This window comes from Seriola aureovittata, chromosome 14 (assembly GCF_021018895.1).
Source record: "Seriola aureovittata isolate HTS-2021-v1 ecotype China chromosome 14, ASM2101889v1, whole genome shotgun sequence".
Lineage (NCBI taxonomy): Eukaryota > Metazoa > Chordata > Actinopteri > Carangiformes > Carangidae > Seriola > Seriola aureovittata.
Genome location: NC_079377.1, coordinates 10006815 through 10027142, shown reverse-complemented (window position 1 = coordinate 10027142; position 20328 = coordinate 10006815). Strand labels below are relative to the sequence as shown.

The 20328-nt window shown below is 40.2% G+C and overlaps 2 protein-coding genes across 4 annotated transcripts; one reads left to right on the top strand and one right to left on the bottom strand.

Annotated features, from left to right (window-relative positions):
* The first annotated feature begins 2146 nt into the window (after positions 1-2146).
* On the top strand, positions 2147-13219 carry LOC130180934 (lutropin-choriogonadotropic hormone receptor-like). Its single transcript, XM_056394597.1, is given in 12 exon segments — positions 2147-3601; positions 3900-3971; positions 6785-6859; positions 7116-7190; positions 7948-8022; positions 8310-8387; positions 8576-8644; positions 9108-9182; positions 10839-11027; positions 11198-11251; positions 11872-12940; positions 12942-13219. Coding segments are annotated over 12 exon segments (2064 nt in total). The 5' UTR covers positions 2147-3431; the 3' UTR covers positions 13005-13219.
* An 812-nt stretch (positions 13220-14031) lies between these two features.
* On the bottom strand, positions 14032-19597 carry gtf2a1l (general transcription factor IIA, 1-like). Of its 3 annotated transcripts, none has more exons than XM_056394599.1 (9): positions 19127-19586; positions 18374-18475; positions 18058-18097; positions 17687-17736; positions 17079-17172; positions 16482-16975; positions 14918-15148; positions 14669-14758; positions 14032-14569 (listed from the first exon to the last, which is right to left on the bottom strand). In XM_056394599.1, exons 1-9 carry the CDS (start codon positions 19148-19150, stop codon positions 14462-14464), a joined length of 1233 nt encoding a protein of 410 aa, XP_056250574.1. In that variant the 5' UTR covers positions 19151-19586; the 3' UTR covers positions 14032-14461. The 3 variants fall into 3 exon arrangements, 2 of the variants coding, with proteins under 2 accessions (XP_056250574.1, XP_056250573.1); XM_056394598.1 differs by having other exon boundaries at positions 14034-14569; positions 18058-18181; positions 19127-19582; XR_008829496.1 differs by having other exon boundaries at positions 14513-14569; positions 14669-14742; positions 18058-18181; positions 19127-19597.
* Between the last annotated feature and the right edge of the window lie 731 nt (positions 19598-20328).

Below are 20328 nucleotides of genomic sequence, written 5' to 3'. Positions count from 1 at the left end.
AAAAAAAAAAAAAAATGAGGAAAGATAAATTGACCACAAAGAGAAGCAAAATGAGCCTTTCACATGTGTGTGTCCAGGGGCACATTGTCTCATAATCTGTCCAGAGCTGGAGGCTCGACCTCAAATACCAGCTCTTTATATTAAATATCAGAATACTTCAAGTTGTTTATTTGGCATTCATCTATTGCTGAATACTGAATAAAGAATGTGACTATTAATAATTTCTGTCTTTAAATGTGACTCTGAGAACATTTTCACTCTTTTTACAAATTTATTTAAAAAACTGTGCGATCCAAACAGCTAACGCTTAAAAAGCAGCAGTAATCCAACAATCAACTCAGCGCAGCTATTAGAATATTCTGTCAAGCAATTATGAAATTTTAATGTGTTGTTACTCGGATATTGAAATCGTGTCTTTATGCTTTTTTCTTGAACGTCTCCCCCTGCCCCCTGCTGCGCGTGACCTTCTAGGTGCGACGTGATGCACAGCGTGGTGGTTTGCGTGAAGACATTGGCTGATTCATAAGGCTCCGCTTGCATAAATTAGTCTCTCTTTCCCTGTCAGTGTGTTTTTTCTTCTACAGGGTTCAACCTACTGGAACTTGACACTGTGCTCGGCAGAGAGGCTGGCAAGGAATTCGAGAGTCTTGGTAAACAGCACTGGGCAGTAACCTCTCCAGGGAACTGAGCATGTGTGTGTGTGTGTGTGTGTGTGTGTGTGTGTGTGTGTGTGTGTGTGTGTTACTCAGCAGCAGTCAAAAGAAGGTGTTGCTGCTCTGTTGACATGGGTCACAGTGGCAGGGTGGAGGGGCAGGATAGGAAAGCTGTATAAATGGGGTCAGGGTCACTGACAGCAGAGGAGATTCAGCTCCGGATGTTGGTGAAACGATGCTTTACGTTTGACAAAGTGCTGTAAATGGGACGTAGGCTTGTTGTTGTGTTGTGTCATGTGATGTAAAGTGGTGTAAAAGTCCATGTGGTTTCACTGCAAAAAGGTTGTGCTGGATTTGTGTTGTTGCTGTTTTGAGCTGTTTTTCGTTCCCACTCTCCTTTTTCCCAGTTTGACAAGCCACCCTGTGAAAAGTGTTAACCAGTGGGAAAAACAAACAGAAGCATTTTCATCCATGGATATGGTTAAATGGGGCTCTTGCACCTGTTACTGCAGAATTGCAGATTTGGTTGTACCATTAGTTTCCACACACTCAGTGTTGCACTGACTGGGAATATTTTAATGGAACCAACCCACTCTCCTAACACTAACGAACTGCCTCCTACCAACAAAGTAAACTTTATTTCTGAAAGTCACACTTTTCAGAGTTACTCCCCATGTGAATTCATATTTTTATGAGTCAACATAAAAACACAGTTAGCTGCAGCGCACAGTAGGCCAGGCCACAAGTAAAAACACAGCTGCAGCAGCAGAGAGGTGTCGTCATGTGTTCTCTAACATCACCTTTGATTTCTGTCATTTTAAATGGTACATACAGTAGATCTTTTACATGCTTTTTTTTAAAAATAGAAATGGTGTTTTCTTTTAGGGATTTTTACATGCTCATTTATCAAGTGGGATGTGCTGCTGAGGTGCATGTGATACTATGGTGGATTCAGAAAGTGTTTCTCCCATCTCCACACAGGATCTTTGGAGCACAGCCAGGGTGACCATCAGGTCCTTGGACACCTCTCTTACCAAGGCCCTTTTCCCACAATTGCTCAGTTTGGCCAGGCAGACTCGCTCTCCTGGTTGTGCCATGTTTCTTTCATTTAAGAATTATGGAGGTCACTGTGCGCTTGGGAACCTTCAATGCAGCAGAATCTTTTTGTAGCCTTCCCCACATCTGTGCCTCAACACAATCCTGTCTCTGAGCTCTGCAGGCAGTTCCTTTGACCTCTTGGTTTTTGCTCTGATGTGCATTGTCACCTGAGAGACCTTATATAAACAAGTGTTTGTCTTTCCAAATCATGTCCAGTTAGCTGAATTGACCACAGGTGGACTCTGAAACATCTAAAAGATGATCAAGAGAAATTAGAGGCACATGAGCTACATTTCAAGTGTCACAGCAAAGGGTCTGAATATTTATGTCAAGGTGATATTTCAGTTTTTCCTTTTTGATAAATTTGCAAAAATTCCTAAAATTCTGTTTTCACATTGTCATTACAGCGTATTGAGTGTAGATTGATGAAGGGAGTTTTAGGGTAAGGCGGCAACAAAACAAAATTTGAAAAAGTTGTGCTCTTAGTGGCCACAGTGAAAGAGGCCACTAAGAGCACAGCAAGAAGCACAACTGAATAAAGTTACCCTGTACAACAGAGTCAACAAAAAAAACAAAACAAGCCACAACCAATGTATAAGGCTCCATCTCGCTAAAGCCAGACCAGTTTTTGGCTCCACGGTCGGACGGGGAAAGAAATTCAGCCTGGGACTTATCCTTTAGGACCGGCCTCACGATAGTCCGCCATGACCGGTCTTCCTGTATCCGTCTCATCTCCTTCTTTGGCAGAGGCCTTTTCAGATGCAGTGGAGGAAATTCTTGAAGGTCGCTTTCACCTGAAACACTGCACTGTGCCATCTCACCTGTGGGCGGTCCCACGCTCACATGCACTCACGCGCACATGTACATGCATTGATGTGCACGCTCTGCCAGACCGCCTACCAAAACATAAAACAGAGAAACTCAGATTACAACACATAGAGAGGGGTGTGACCTCTGCTCAGGACACCATTACTCCACTATATAACACACAAGATAGTTATTTTCTGCTACATTATTGTTTAAAATCTCACATACAAAACTTTTAAATAGTAGGAAGAGCACATCCTTAAATGTAAAAATGTACAGCATGCAATGGTAAATGGTCAGGAAAAAAAAGGAGCAAACCCATTGTTACGGTCCTTTAACAATTAAAACAGGGGAATTAATTGTTATTTTTATGTTTTAATGATGGAGCTAATAAGTAGCCTACTACAAGATTTAACCCTCAAAGCTATCAAACACAAAATAGCACCACCATAATTGTGAATGCAAAAAAAAAAGTTAGTCTCCACCCTTGGAAAGTGATTTATTACACACAAAAGTGAGTGACAGCGTGACTTCACCACATCACTTTTAACACCAGAGCTTTCATGATCTCCACCCACTAAACGTCACACCTCTGGGGCTCAGCTGTCAAAGGCAATTCCGCCTGTGTTTCACTGTGTTAGATCTCCCGAACAGAGAGCAGAGTCGCAATTACGGCAGCACGTGAAGGCAGCACTGCGCAGGTGGGGGGGAAAAAAAGCCCATGACATTATTTAGCCTTTTGCCTTTGGCTTAGCATGTGTTTCCCAGAGTAGTTTTTTTTTTTTTTTTTTATCTTCAACTTTGAGGAGACTCCGAGTTTTTTTTTCTTTATATACTTATTTTAATTCCGTAGTGAGTGGCCCGGTGTCACACATGGCTCCCCAGGCGGTCTGGCTCCTGGTCGCGCTGTCCGGTGTTCTGAATGTGCGCTCCTGCTGGGCTTATACCTGTCCGGCCATCTGCCGCTGCAGCGCCGACACTTTTCAGTGCAGCAGAGACACTCAGCTGGCCTCTCGGGCAGGGACAACATCCGTGTCTCGACTGTAAGTGAAACAGCTTTCTAGCTCTCGTCTGTAATCCTCCTGTGAATGATCTGTGACACTTTATTCACTACTGAACCCATCAGCGCCCTTCTGCTACTTCATGAACTTTTTTTCTTCTTCTGGGACTTATTATATCTGACTTCTCACTAAGTTACTTTTAGTCATTTTTATTATGTGACTTATCATAAATGTAATTTTGATGGATAAGCTGAAGAGACATGTTATGTATCTTTTTTTTTTTTCTTTTTTACCCTGTGTGTTAATGTGGAGTCAACAAGTTAAATTCTGGCTGTTACAGAAGGCTCACTCATCTTCCCTTGAAAGAAGTCCCCACTCATGCCTTCAAGGAGCTGATCAACATCACAATAATGTAAGTCAAATTTACAGTGGATGAATTAATGTTGCATCAAAGCTGGGGCTAAGGACACACACTGTTGATAGACACTTCATGAAACCTTGATGAAACACACAAGCAAAGGCGAATGCTGACTATTCAAAATATGTTAATTATGCATTTAATCTTATTAATACAGTTAAATGTATGTTATATGCCTGCCTTGAAATGTGACAGAATTAGGGCATGAAACGTAACCACAAGTGCATTTGAGCAACTCTAAATAAATATACATACACATTTACAGCAATATTATCAGTAATATTATCATGTGCTTTGGGTGAACTTACTGCAAACGGCACCACTGTAAGGAAATGTGATGTATTGCATAATAGGGGGAAAAAAAATTATCTTTTGAGTCTGTTGCAAATTAACTTCCAAATACAGTTATTAACACTTTCCCTGTAGCGCCGTCTATTGGCCTGTGTGTGTGTGCAGAGTATCCACAATATCCATTTTGGATGAAACAACAGAACAGTATTGAAAGTGTTCAATCAAGTAATTTATCCAAACATGTGGGAGCATATTACAGCAGCAGTAAGAAATCGAGCAGTAGTGTTTGTTTGCCACATGTACACACACCCGCCTGCCTCTCACACCTCACCACAGAAGCCTGGAGATTGTACAACATAATGAGAGTCATATTTTACAAGATTAAACAAAACATTAGTACAGTAGTGTATGATATGCTGTATGTGTATAATGAAGTGTTGTAGAATGCTGGAAGACTTTATGTCCTTTAAAAGGATTAAATATTGTAGTTTCTTATGTTATATTATTAGACACATATCTCTCGAGCTGTGAAAATGAGAAATATGTAATTTTCAGAAATCAGACTTAGAAATAAAAGTGCAGTCAGTACAAAATGATGTCCCATAATTATGAAAAAAAATTATATATACTGTATATGTATTTGTCATGACCCAATGAATTACTACTAAAGACTCCACTGTTACATCAGGTATTCACGAGATGCTCGTATCTTGACATTTGTTTATGACTCTTCATTATTTGCTGACGTAACTGCACTTATAACTGGGGTTACTGAAAAAGGCCATGTTATCTCAGTTGAAAGAAGTTTCACCCACATGCTTATGTCATCATGTTCCCAACATGTGCTATGTTTATGATGACGCATGACTGCCATTTTCTTCTTACTTTATTCTGTATTATCAGCTATTAGGTTTCATTCATTCAGCAATCAAAAAAAAAAAACGTTTCTAAATATACGTAGATGTGGCTGTTATGTATGACATAAGAATCAACAAAAAAAGTGAATTCATGGATATTCTCTGTCCAACATGATCTATTGAAAAGAAGGAAGCTGTAGAAATAAAACTGCTGTGAAACAGTGAAGGCCACGTACGTCAAAGCAAGACAGATTTCAAAGCGCAGTCGTTTCATAACCAGCTGGCTTGCGAGTCTCAGTAGCTGGACTGTTCGACAGCACAAGTGCATACACAATGCAGCGGTAAAAACTACAAATTGTCTGAGGACAGGATTACCAGACCAGAAATATCATTGCCTAAATGTAATCAGTTGTTCCTTGGTTCAAATGGCGATCAGGTCAATAAATTTCACCTAAATCCAATTACAACAGAATGAGATGTCTTACTGAAAACATACCCTCTTTTCATCTGAATTTCTGAATAATTACTTCTCATCTTTATCATGTTTACAGCTACTAAATACTCAGTCCTAAAGCCATGACATTATCCACCATTTAATTGATATACCACTAAGAGTTTGATGAGCGCATATGAAATGTTTGTTACCCTGTGGTAAAACCATTTTCAATTTGAGCTGAGTGCATTCGACTCTGTTCTGCTCCTCAGGGACGAGTCTTATCAGTCTCAGATACTCACAGTCACAGTATTTACACAGGTTTGTTTTGTTCAAATTATGTCTCCATCAAAAAGTTTAAATGAAGTTATAGATTTTTTTTTTAAATCTTTTTTAGCCTAGAGCAAGTTAACCAGTAAAACCTGTGTCAAGGTGGAATGACACAAGGAGCTGCATGTGGTTTGTCATTGATGACGCAAGCTGGAAATCACAGCGCCGCTTCATCTAGATGATCATGTGAAAAAGCTTTTCATGAGCTGTAAGTGGTAATTATGACACTATACGCAATGCAATCAGAGGAGGGGATAAAATGGAAAAAAAAAATGCAAGCAGTGCAGATGGAGTCATTTAATTGTTTCTTAGTGTGAAATGGAAGCAGAACGACATTAACCCTAAGAAAAGTGTCTGCTAATTACAGCAGAGTGGGAGTCTGAAACGATGATTACAAAAAAGAAGATGGAGAGGAGAGTCATCAGAAAACAAACTGTTCAAGGACAAATCAAGAAGTCTTGTTGACTTTGTTTGTCTCCGAAAATGTCTTTGTTCAGTACTCCTTTTTAAACGTCTTCACTTAGTCTTCTTGGCCCAGATGCATCCAAGATGTAAGTTTGGAATTTTTCCAAACATGAGGTGAAGACGTGCATGTGTGTGTGTGTGTGTGTTTGTGTGTGTGCGTGTGTTGCGCCCTAGAAGTATGAATCGTTGGCGGTGGTATTTTAATATTTCCCTTGTGGTTTGTATCCCTGTATCAATCAACTCTGCCCTATTTCTCAAAGAAAGTAAGTGAGTGTGGAAATAAATCTATAATAAGCACTTGTGTCACTCTCAATATTTGTTTGACTAAAATTGCTTATTTGCTGGCTGAATCTGAGACGTTTCAGGAGTAATTTGTTTACAGTCTCTTGTTAATCTGTTGACTGATGTGGAGCCATTTCTTTGTGTCACAGTGAGATTTCCCAGAGCGACTGCATCACACAGATACAGAGACATGCCTTCCTCTCCCTCCACAGCCTGGCGCAAATGTAAGCGACACTTACCTTCCCATCACACATCATATTCAAAGGTGATGAAAGCAATTATTCATTTGAACAGCTGCTATGTGTTCGGCATTTCATTTAAGTTCCGCAGGATTAGTCTCTCAATTACAAAGCAGCGTGTTTAATCCTTGACTTCCAGAGCGGCTGATGAATTCATGGGTTTTACTGTGTTTGTTTGTTGAAGGTGACTGACAACAATTGTTGTAATTACTGATATTTTTGCTCATTTCTGTTCCCGCAGTTCCGTGCAGAATATCAACAGTCTGAGGGCTATTGAAAAAGGGGCCTTCACCGACCTGCCCAGACTGGAATATTTGTAAGTCGTTCTGTTTTATATTATTTGTTATTATTCCCCTATTTAAACCCCTGCGATGAGCCGGTGGGTCAATCATTACAACCTCATTCTCTGAGCATCGTGCAAATGTTACTTTATATTAAATTTAGTGGCCATCCCAAATTTGTTTGTTTTTTAAAAGGCATCAGTACGTATTACAAATTTACTTGCACATTTTAGAAGCTTAATCGATTTGAATGTTTATGAGTATGGTCCCACGCTAACATGCTAAAATGAGATGATGAACATTATACCTGCCAATCATCTTCATGTTAGCATGGTGACATTAGCAGTAATGCTCAAGGCTTTAGCCTCACAGAGCTGCTGGTGTGACTGTAGACTATTAGTCTTGGTATTGTATTATTGTTTGTGTGTCTTTTCTTCACTCTGGTTGTGTTATCCTTGCTGTGTGTATTTGTATAAAGGCACATCTACTGTCTGACACTGAGAACTAGCTAAAGCTAAAAACGCTGCAGTATGTGGCACTGGTCCATGTTATGTCCCTATAGAGATAAACATCAAATTAATAGAAATGATGAGTTGAAACAAGCCCATACAGAGTATGTATGACACTGTCAGACAGGGTTGAAAAAGATATAGTGTGAACGTGGAGCTAAAAGGAGGGAAAGTGGATGTTAAGAGGTTACCAGCTGAGATAATCGGCGACTCTCTTGTGGACATTTTAAAGATTTGTCCTTAAATGCCTGTGATCATCTGTCTCTGCTGCTTGTCTTCACAGGAGCATCACTAACACAGGAATGGTAAACTTCCCAGACTTCACAACTATCTCTTCCTTGGCACCAAATGTTATCCTGTAAGTAATCCTATTTCAAAAATAGTGTGTTTCCAAACCGGATTAGTGTCTTTCTGCTTGTTGCAAAACTGCACGTTCTTCATGTTCTAACTCTTAAGTAGAACCCAGTTTTACTTTTATCTGTCAATGTCACGATGCCACCAACCCTGCTGCATAAACTGCAACTGGGTCACAGTTCATCAAACCGCTCTTTTTTATATTCCGTATGTATATACATAATTTTGTCTAACTGATAATTTAGCCAAACCGCCTGAGTGAGTGGTGAATGTTATCTCTTCCATGTGCAGAGAAATGGCAGACAACATGAGGATCGACTTCATTCCTGCCAATTCTTTCCAGGGTATCGCAGAGGAGTTTGTTGACATGTGAGTACAGGAACCAGATTCTTTTTGTTACAATATTATCGGAGCTGGGAGCAACAATTTGTCACCATTCGTTAAGAATGTTTTTTGATGTGTCTCGATATGCTTATGTAATTGAATGTTCAGTTCTGACCTTGGTGATAGGTGCGTTTGAGAGCAAACTAAAATTTATAACATTGTGTCCTTCACAGGAACCTCTTTAGAAACGGCTTCAAGGAAATTAAATCTCATGCATTCAATGGAACCAAGCTCAACACACTGTAAGCATTTTGATTATTAACATTTTTCCCTCATACAGTACTAACCTAACAACAACATAACAGGTCAATACAGTATGTTGCTGTTAAGTATGTTGTTCACAGTTAAGGCTTTTTTTTTTTTTTTTCTAATCATAAAAACTGAGTGTACCAGTAAACAAACGTTATGTAAGACTAAACAAAGATTGGATGCCCTGTTGTTTTCTTGCTCTGCCCTGTACTGCTGAATGTTGATGGGGACGAGATATGTGCAGACACCCTGCAGTCTAAAAATAATGCTCATCTTCTTCAGTGTCAAATTGAGAAAACAAAAAGCAGATGAAAAATGCTTTTGGGCACTGTTGAACAGTAACGTGTCATTTATAATTTTCTTTCATGTTGTATGGTAGCTGCAAAACTACAGTTAGGAGCGGAGGTCACTTGTGTTACAGTTGTGTGTGTGTGGTTTTTTTTATGTCTTTTGTAGAATTTTGAGAGACAACAAGTATCTCAGTTACATTCAAGAAGATGCTTTTGAAGGAGCCACAGGTCCGAGTTCTCTGTAAGTGACACTAATTCAAGTTAATAATATCAATAAAACCAAAGGAAATGTTGTGACAGTTTTCCAGGAGTCAGCTTAAAAATCAGTGGTGGAAGACCAGTTCAGATCCTTCATTTAAAGCTGCCATAGTCAATATTTTCACATTAACAGTGGATCACATGACTACTTGTATGTGAAAGGGGTCGTTCGTAGTGACAAACTTACAGTGAATTATCAACCATGTCTGCAGTTCTAGGGAGCTTTAAAGCGTCTTTCATCTAATTGTTTTGGTTTTATGGCCGACAACTTAACTGTTTTGGGTCACGCCCACTGTTTTCAACTGTGTCGTTTTAAGCCACAGCAGACACCTAATCATCGATAGACAAAGTTAGCTTCTAGCTAATGAATAGAGTGGAGCATTTAGCAGCTGAAGAGACAGATAATTTTCTCAGAAGTTGGGGGAGAACAAAACAGCCAGGAACATGGCTACAAATAAATGCTAACATCGCTACGTAGCTGTTATAATGCATGTAAAGGGAACTGATTGCTAACATGTTAGCTGCGTCATCTTAAAAGGTGATATGACAGCTGCAGTTCCTTACTTAAAGTACTACATGTCATGTCAAAGTTTTTTTTTTTTTTTTTTTTGCCTCTTAAAATAATAATAATAATAAATAATGTAGAGTAGAGATCATGACAGGAAATTACAGTTAATATTTAACATGTAAATTTCAGATTGTATGAAAGTCAAATATGACCGAGGACATTCATACATTCTCTATCTATTGTTGTTTAAATCAACAGCATTGTGGCGATCATTTGAACTGGGTCAGTGAAGCAAGATTAATATTCATAACAATGTTTATCATTTTATTGTATAAACACTAGGGCAGTGACAGTCAGTCTGTGTAAACAACCAACAAGGCAGCCAGGACTGCTGAATGCTGATTATAGCGAGCAAACAGCCAAGTCCGAGGAGCATACAGCTCACAAGGTCTCTGAGTGCAAGCAACCCCATTTTGTAGATGTGAAATTTCCTCTTATCTTGGTTATGAATTAGTGTCTGTGGTATTCACTGACATGCAAGAAATGCCAAAGGTCATCCTTTTGCTTGTGTGGGGTCCAATGTGCTACCTCTATGTAATGTCAGGTTACAAGTATCCAATCAAATGAGGGAGCAGAGTAGCTCCCAAATATTATTTTCGCTTGATGATGAAATGAATTCAGTCGTGAATGTCATTGTAATTTCGATTTCCATTCTGTGATGAAGCTTTTTTGTTGTCAATGTGCATCTCTTTAGAAAAACAGCATGATCTGCTCACTGGTTTGATGAATATGAAAACACTGTAAATTAGAGCTTGGCTGCCGCAGTCACTAGAACTCAATTAACACCTGTGGGAGGTTCAGCAGCATTTGCCTGAAGCAGCATTTGCCTGAAACAGCATTTCTTAGCGCCATCAACAAAACACCAAAATGATGGGTCCTGTCATGGGAAAACCTGGCTATGTATGCCTCCAACAGAGTTTAAATTACACATGAAATTCAAGTTGAGATAGACCAAAGCTGTTCTAGTGGCTTGTTGTAGTCCAATGCCTCATGAAAACACTATTTTATTGGTAGGTACTTCACTAATCTCCACTGAAATGTATGTCTACGTTCTCTGCGTGTGTGATTCAGGGATGTTTCCTCCACAGCTCTGAGTTCCCTCCCACCTAAAGGGTTGAGGCAGGTGCGGTTCCTGAAAGCCAGCTCTGCCTTTGCTCTGAAGAGCCTCCCTCCTCTGGAAAGCCTGGCTGAACTGGTGGAAGCCGAGCTCACGTACCCCAGCCACTGCTGTGCCTTCCACACGTGGCGTCGAAAACAAAGGTAGCCGACGACCGCTCCCAGAGATGTAACAAATCCATTCACATCTGCATAAAGAACAAAAGCTCTGTGTAATGAATGCAGATCATCAGGAGTTCGGCAATTAGCAGTTGAGTTTATTGACATTTTGTGTGGTCTAACCTTTTCCTTTCCTTTCTTATATTTATTTAAAGGGAAAGTGCCTTAAAGAACTTCACAAAGTTTTGTGATCTCAGCGAAACAGAAACGTAAGTTACTTCACTGCACACTTAGGAACTGTACAACACTTTTTTTTTTAAATTAAGACCTTATTAACATTATAAATATTTCCTCTGGACCTTCCCCTTACAAAGATATGTAATACACTCCCCAACCCTATTGAATCGATGCAATTCATTTTGGCATTAATAACTAAAAGTGTACAAAGAATTTGAGGTGTACCATAACTAGCAATTAACAAAATCATGGATGAAAGTAACAAAATGCCCCGTTTACTAAATATTATATGTATTTTTGAAGTAAGAGCTGTCACTTTATGACACATTTAACTTTATTTTAATTAGCTTTAATCACTAATAAACATCCACCTCTATTCTGTTTCTCAAACTTGTTAATGAGAAATGAACTCTAATAAGCAGACAGGATTAACATAATCCATTGATGAAAATATATATATTTTTTTAAATACAATGTTACTCTGGGATGAGAACAAGTTAAAGGGCCTTTCCCTGCTCTCCTCAAATATGTAAATTCCACGTCCCCTCACCTCAGTAATTTCCATACTGTCCCTTAAGCTGATAGTTTTTCTTGATCAATTGCTCTGCAATGTTTATGGTAATCTCAACCATCTGTATTCTTCTGCATTTAGAGAGCCCAGTGCAGACAGCCTGAATCTTATTGATGACATCAACTTTCAGTACCCAGACCTGGAATTTGATTGTCTTAAAAGCCCCTTCGTCAAGTGCACCCCAGAGCCAGATGCTTTTAACCCCTGTGAGGACCTGCTGGGCTTTCCCTTCCTGCGCTGTCTCACCTGGATAATTACAGCTTTCGCTGTAACCGGTAACCTGGCTGTTCTGGTTATCCTGCTCATAAGCCACCATAAGCTAACCATCTCCAGATTCCTCATGTGTAACCTTGCTTTTGCTGACCTGTGCATGGGGCTCTACCTGATGCTCATTGCCTTCATGGACCACTACTCCCGTCACGAGTACTACAACCACGCCACGGACTGGCAGACTGGGCCCGGGTGTGGCATAGCAGGGTTTTTGACAGTGTTTGCCAGTGAGCTATCAGTTTACACACTGACTGTGATTAGCCTTGAACGCTGGCACACCATCACCAATGCCATGCATGTCAACAAGAGACTGCGGATGCACCATGTGGCAGCCATCATGGGGGCAGGCTGGGGCTTCTCTCTGCTGGTTGCCCTGCTCCCTCTTGTGGGGGTCAGCAGTTACAGCAAAGTGAGCATCTGTCTGCCCATGGACATCAACACACTGGGCTCCCAGGTTTACGTGGTGGCTGTGCTCATTCTCAATGTTGTCGCTTTCATTGTGGTCTGTTACTGTTACATATGCATTTACCTGAGTGTTCACAACCCAGAGCACTCCACTCGTCATGGAGACACCAAGCTTGCCAAACGCATGGCTGTGCTCATTTTCACTGACTTTATATGTATGGCGCCAATTTCCTTCTTCGCCATCTCTGCAGCCCTGCGTATGCCCCTCATAACTGTGTCTCACTCAAAGATCCTACTCATCCTTTTCTATCCCATCAACTCCCTCTGCAACCCTTTCTTGTACACCATCTTCACCAGGGCTTTCAGGAAGGATGTGTGTGTGCTGCTGAGTCGCTGCAGCAGCTGCCACGCCAACGCCGACTTCTACAGGTCACAGATTCTGGCTTCACACCTCACCTGTACCCAAAAAAAGTCCGCCAGAAAACCTCACTCGCTTAGCTTCTATACCCATCACATTAAGAGGAAAGGTTGCTTTCTAAACAAGGGAACTACATGACCATCAATGTATAGAATGTTACTAGGAACATATTGGCAGCATCTGCTGTCTTGCAAAAAATGTGGCATTTCTTCAAAAATTTAGGTCAGGGTGACGAGATTGTCAGTCTTGTACGTGGTCCAGGTTATATTACAAAATGAGAATTTCATCAGTCAGGACCAAGAGACCTAAAATTGAAGACAACAGGTGCTGCATCCTCCGTTCCTCCACAGGTAATGTGGTACAAAGAAGCAGTTTCATGGAGCAGGAATGTGGAACAAATGAAACAGGCCACTTTATTTGCAAAGTTATCCTAAAGCTTATCATTGATGGTCCTTTATTAAGATCAAGCTCTATGAAACAGCAGGTGAGTAAGATGTCATTTCTAGCAGTGACATTTAGTTCTATTAAAGATCAAAAAGAGGAAAATATTTATTATTCTGACCTTATAGAGGTTGAAATTTTAAGTTTGAATATAATGAATTTTAAGTTTGAATATAATGAAGTAAATGTAAGTTTGTTGTTTTAGAGTTTTAGTGCCATCTATTGGATTGTTGTACTCAGGAGACTTAAAGACTGCAGACAGGCCGGGGCACCCACATAAACTTAATGAGAAATATTACTGCTGTTTTAAAATGTCCTGGATTTTTGCAATAAGATGTTTAATTAAAAATAAAAGTATGTTCAACTACTTCTGCCAAACATCTTTTTTCCATTTTCCCCTATTTAGAAACAGCTGTTGAGTCTTAGATCCCATAATATATAAAGAGACACTTGGCAAACCTCCACTTCTAAGGATTTGCTGGAGCTGTCACACGACACTCCACATTTTCTTTTCAAGCTGTAACTCCTTTAGCATCAAAACCACAGTCAAAAATGTAAAATCTGTTTTAGTGTGCATGCTGGCATTTATAAGCCACTGGGATCTTTTTGGTTTGAAGTATAAAAAACTACTGTAACAATGAGGCAACACTTGCTTTGTACGGGGTTGCACTAAAAGAAAAAGAGCCCACTGCAGCACAACAGTACAATTCAGTGTATTTGATACGTGATTAAAAGGGAAAACGTTACAATGCTAGAAAATCAAACAGCAGTAAACACCTTCAAAGAAACAGGTCAAATAATGTTTTGCTCTTCTAATGAAGAAATCCATTTAACAAAACATTATACAACATAAATTCATGCTGTTTGTCGCAGTAAATTGAATTCACAAGCAACACTGTAAGTAATCAGTTGTGAGATCGTAAATGACTTGCAGGATTGCTCTGATAATTGCATTACAAAAAAAAACAAAAAAACTAAAGTATCAGTGATTTTGCTCGGTGGCGTTTTAACTTCCTGCCCTGTGAGCCAAATTACACCACCAAGTGGTCTAAATGCACTAATTGTTTTTCCCTTTTAAATCATTGTTTCCCCTGTTTCAACATGATTATCTGATCTTTTCAGGAGAGCTAAAGCTCATTACCACTCAGCTTCCCCAACAGCTTTAGAGAACACGTAGTCCCTCCCTGCGTAACACATCACTCCGTCTTTCAAATGAAACTTCCAGCGGTTCTTACTGCGGTGAATCTGCAATAAAGAACATTTTACAATATTAACAGTCAGCATTCAGCACTGGGCTTTATTAAGAGGTAAATAATGGCGAGTTTAGAGCTGAAATGTTCTTACTTTGTCGTACTGGCAAACGATAACATTGTCGGTGTCAAAAAGATCGGGGATGTCCTGCTCAATCACATCATCACCTGAATTCAAAGGATCCTTATCAACACAAAGTGTTATGGGAAAACAAGCCGTTAAAATGTGCAATCAAAGAAATGCTGTTGGAAAAAAAAATCTGTGCTGCCTGCCTCTAAAGCGTGACACTCCAGAGCTTCTTCAGTGTTAAAAAAAAGTAAAACATCAGAATCTCTCTCTCACCTCTTCCTCTACATTACCGAGTTCATCTGCTCCCTCACTGTCGCTGCTGGAGGAGATGCTGTTGCCGTCACTGCTTCCATCTCCTTCCTGCAGGGCCTTTATGGCCTCTGCGTTGATTATACCCAGATAGTCGTTCTCTTCCAGGGGAACTCCATTTTCCTCCTCGATGTCAGAGTTGTCTGCAGGACCATCCAGCTGAACAATGTCCGACAGTTCACTGTAGCTGTAGCCCTGGTCCATAGCAGGAACGGCAAGAAGAAACATAACGGTTATGTGTAAGATGACAGCACAGCAGTCTGTGTAGTCAAAAATACTTTAATGGGACAAAGTTTGATTACATGAATGCTAATTTTTATCACAAATGGAAACATCCATTTCAGACGAATTAAAGGGGCATTTAGAGAGGGGTTTAGTACTGAACTTCTAAACATTGGGGGATACATGGAAATGTTGTCTTGACTTTTACCATAGGCTGTATGTAAAGATGGACGCAGCCTCTGTGACCCATAGGTTTCTGAAGAGTCGGTGTCTGACTCCCTGCTAATCTCAAAATAGGCAAAGAGGTGGGGTGTGCGTGGAGCCGGTTTGTGGCAAGCATACTCTCACCCACCTGTCACTCAAAGCTGCTGCACACCATCAATTATGCAGAACTTTAAGCATTAATAAAATTTAAACAGGTGAATTTTGTAAAAATTCCCTCCCAGTACTGTTGTCATGAAGGGGGGAATTAGCTGTAGAGACAGAAAAAACATTTTTTGTAACAGGCTGTAAACATGTTTATTTCTGTTGTGAAGTTGGGCATTTTAACATGGGAGTCTATGGGGATTGACTGGCTTCGACTCGTCAGCCTCAAGTGGGCATTTGAGGAAGTGTAGCTTTTGGTACTTGAGTGTTACTTCATTTTCCTGGAGGTTGCTGTTCGACTTTTACTTGCTAGTATGGGTAAAACTCCAAAAATACTGGATCCTAAACTTCCCACAATGCAAATGAATGTCTTTCCTTGTAGCCTCTCTATCTAATAAACACCCATGTCTTTTAAAACACACATTTTTTAACACTGGCTGAGCACCCCTTCAAGAGGGACATTTTAGGAAATACACAAATGTTTTCTTGCCGCAAGTTAGGTGAAAGGATCAATACCACTTTATGTTGATCCAGTCAATATAAAGCTAGAGCAAGCCGCTGGTGATCTTAGCTTAGCATAAAGGATTAAACTAACTGACATGTTTATTAATGAGCTTTAGAGTTGCTGGAAGGCAGATTTTATTGAAATCAGACAAAGTCAGTCTTGCTGTTTCCCCATTTCCAGTCTTTATGCTAAGCTAAGCTACCCAGCTGCTGGCTCCAGCTACACATTTAGCATACAAATATGAAAGTTGTGTCGATTTTCTCATGTAACTAAGCAGGAAAGTGAATAAGTGTATTTCCCAAATGTGTAATTATTCATTCATTCTAGTCTTTTCCTATTTCTTGTATTTGCTTAAAAAGGGAATATTCTCATTAAAATTACCCAGAGAAAAGCCACAGACTGGTCTTTAGCCTTTGCAGACACTAGTTTCCTCACCTTTTCCGCTTTCTCCCTCTCCTCCTCGATCACTTTTTTCAGGATGTCATCAATGTCTCTGGTCTTTAACTGTGCTGTCTGTGTCAAAGCCTCCTCTGTGCTGAGCTGGAAGTCTAACGCCTGACCGCTGGGTGAGGCGCTCATACTTAAGTTCACAGGTTCAGCTTGTGGACTCGGCTCATTTTCTCCCAGCGTGACCTCCGGCGATGGAGAGGGGACCCCCTGAAGCTGCGAGGTGTCAGCAGCAGCGGGAACCTGTGGCTGCTGGGGGAGGCTGTTCTCCTGACTGGGGAGTAAAGCAGTCTTTGGATGTGGCGGCTGTGAGACAGGGGGAGCTAGGAGAGGGGGTGGCTCCACCTCCTGAGGATGAATGGTATTTGTTGGGATTGCAGCTGACTGAGGGGCAGGAGCTTTCTGTGTGGAGTGAGATACAGGTTGCTGACCTGCTGGGGCCTGAGTAACCACAACAGGAACGTTGACCTTGTAAAGTTGACCTTAGTGAGGCGAAAGAGAGGAGTGAAATGTTATTTCCAACCGACGGTCCAGGCTAAAAACAGGAACAAATGTAGGCCCATAACATGTGAAGTCATGGCGTACCGGAGGCTGTTTGTAGAGTGACTCCTGCTGGTATCTGCACAGGGTAAGCTAACCCAGCAGGGAGAGAGAAGGTAGTCATCGTCTCTGAGTTGTTCTGCAATTAAACATTACGCAAAGGAGAAATATTTTTGCTATGGCAACCATCTAGCTGAGTTTATGTGGTCACTTAATATGGTGCCACTTAATATGGTGCAATTTCAAAAACGTTTTTCAGTTTTTAATTCCACATATAGAAAATTCAAGTCTTCAGTATTTTCAAATACAATATCCAGTGAAGTTCTGATATAAAAATTCTGGTGAAAACAATACCTCACACACATCTGGGCTACGAAGCATGTAATCATCAATGAATCAGACAGGTTAGTCATATGATCCAAGTGTGTAATCTAGTTTTAAAAAATCCTTGTTCAAGTCTAAATTTTTTCCCACTTTTAGTTTGGTGTCTGCAATTTACAAATTCAATTTAAGCAACCAGATTATATTATTATTATTTTACTTTGCTTTTAGATAAGAATCTGATGAAATCTGATTTTGTCGGCTCTGAAAAATTACTTCAAATCAATATTCAAAAAAGGAGGAGATATACTGTAAATGTAGATGATACTTGCCTTGACTGGGAAGCCGGGGATATTCTGACTTGCAGGGATCACAACTGATGCTGATGACAGAAACCAGATAACAGCAGGTGATACAAACACCTGAAGAATGGGCTTTCTTCTCTCTAAATCACTTCAGTTACATTAGTTTGTACCCTTTATGCACAAACTCGCACCAAAAATGTCTAAATCCAAAAAGGTAATCCGCTGTAACGTTGCACACACTGGTATATTTTCCTTTCATGGTGCATTTAAAGTGAACAGCTTTAAAATACTCTTAGTTTGACCATCTGCATTACTTGTCTTCGGATAAGTTAAAATGTATCTGAAGATGTTTAGTTTTGTTGGTAAGCAGTTGAGTTTTTCTAGCGGCACTGTGTTACCTGCCAGTTCTTGATCAGTCTGACTGTAGCTGGCGGGGAGCTGGAGCACAAAGTTGGATGAGTTAATGTTGTTTTTCCTGAAGTCTTCCATTGCTTTAGACTGCATCATCTTTGACTCCCAAAGCTGCACAGCAGAAGACACAGCAGTATGTCTCCCTGCTCTGGTGCATACTTCCTCAGTAGATGATCTAACTTTGCTGTAACTGACAACTTCAGTCAAGATGCTCATTAAAGTTTGTATGTAGCTTTTAAAAAAATATAAATAAATAAAAATAAAATAAAAAAGTTAAACAGGGTTATGTAGACTATGACTCACACGTCTTAAGTCGTCAAGAACGCAGTCTTCAAGCCCTTCATCCAAGAAGAGCTCCCTCATACTCTCAATCACATCATCAATTATGGACAAGTAGAGTTTGGCCTGCAGTCGGTTACAGAAAGTGTAAGTCAGAAGCTGTTGAGCTGCTTGTGAGGATTAAATGATCACAACCAGTCTGTTTATGTTTAATAAGCTACAAACCAAAGTCCATTCAAACATCTGCTTTTTCTATGTTGCCGACTGATGTACAAAAAACAGAATCATGCCAAAATATAACTGAGGACATTTTCTGAACATATCAAAGTCACTTTTCATTTCGGGTTACGTATAATCCGCCAGTAGACGGTAATTGTACTTTTGTAAGTACAATTTTTATTTTCAGAATAAGTCTCCCCACTCTGCATTTCCATCAATTTAAATAGTCCCAGATAAAACGTTACTGGCATAAAATATTTCTAGGCAGATTTATTGAAGCGCCAAACACTGACCACACTGAGTTTACATGTGGCGATATAGAAAGCCATCTTAGACATAATTAATAGCTTTCTGAATAAAATTTGGTTTGAAAACATGATGAATTAAACTGCACGGAGCTATTCCAAATAAACAGTTTGAGACTCACAATAAATAACCTATATCTGAAGAGAACTGTGCACAGTCATTAGGCTACTTCACGGCCTACACACAATTCAATAGTTTTGCTATTATTAGTTAGCGTGTAGCAAAACTAACTAAAAAAGCAGCGCTGCTTACCACTGGGCCTGTGTTGGTCAGCATGATTCAAGGCAGAAACAACTGCTGAAAGGTGACAATGGACTTCCATCAAATTGGACACATAACACACGAATTTAACGCTGATAAAGTCAACGTTTTGCCCGCAGCAGCTTGATAGAAAGTGCACACACAGGTGACTGTAATCAGGCTCCACAGAAAGGCGTGGCTGGAGGCGTTCACTTGTTTGGATGGAGAGTGTGTAAAAACAGCGATAGTTGGTACCGCTGCAGAGCAACTTAAATTTACCCACAGTTGAGATTTCCAATACTTTCTCATAGCAGTGAAACCTATAGAGACAAAAACACTACTAATGCTGAATATGGCTTCATGACCTTAGTGGTGGCTTATCTCAGACGTGCAGTTTCAGAGTAACTGTGGTTATCCAATCCCTCAAATATTCTTGTTCTGCAGAACCTTTCCATCTCTCCTTTTCTGGTTACTTTCAACAGAAAGGTTACACTGTTCCACATTTTTTCCACAGAGCTGGGAGCTCAGTACAGTTTCAGATCCCAGGAGTGCAGAATGCCAGGAGTTAAAAATATTTCACCCTTTACAAAACACTTCATTTTGAACTTGGCGTTCAATAGATTTGTAGCAACAGCAAGGAGCCGTGACCCCTGCTTCCTCCAAGCATCCGTTTGGCAATGCTGGCTCTCTTTCAACACTGTAGGTTGACTCCTCAGAGGAAGGATGAGAGTGCTACGGCTGAAAAGCAGCAACATGAGACACCTCTGTAGATACTGCAGTTGGAGAAACTAGCAGGCACTTAGCTGTCACATGACTATAAAGCAACTCTGGACTCAGATATAAGTTCTCCTTGAATTATAAGAAGATGAATTTAAAACATTATCCTTTGTAGGCTTCCTCAGAGCCATAACCACAGTCAATTTACAGCCACAAACAAAGCCCGCTGTGATGATCAACCAGAACAAACAACTTGAAAATCATCCAAAACCTGTCATAGTTAATCATACAATGTTTGAAACACAGTTAAACATGAAAGAAGTATTCCTTCATCACTGGGTAATAGTTTAATAAATTGGGTATAGGGTCAAGATCTCTCATTTCTGTGAGTTTGAAGTGCGTTATTGTGGTGTTTCAGCATGCGCAGTTTCTCCAGGTTTGTGTGACCACAAACAAAAGCTTTGTGTGGGAGATGTCATCCAGAGATTTTTATGCAT

Bases quoted from the DNA above. Each gene is read 5' to 3' on its own strand.
- gtf2a1l (XM_056394598.1), bottom strand. From the start codon at position 19,150: ATGCTGACCAACACAGGCCCAGTG. The intron at 17,737-18,057 runs GTAACACAGTGC...TTCTGTCATCAG, and splicing joins GACTGATCAAGAACTGGCAG to CATCAGTTGTGATCCCTGCA. The intron at 16,976-17,078 runs GTACGCCATGAC...CGCCTCACTAAG, and splicing joins CACTCTACAAACAGCCTCCG to GTCAACTTTACAAGGTCAAC.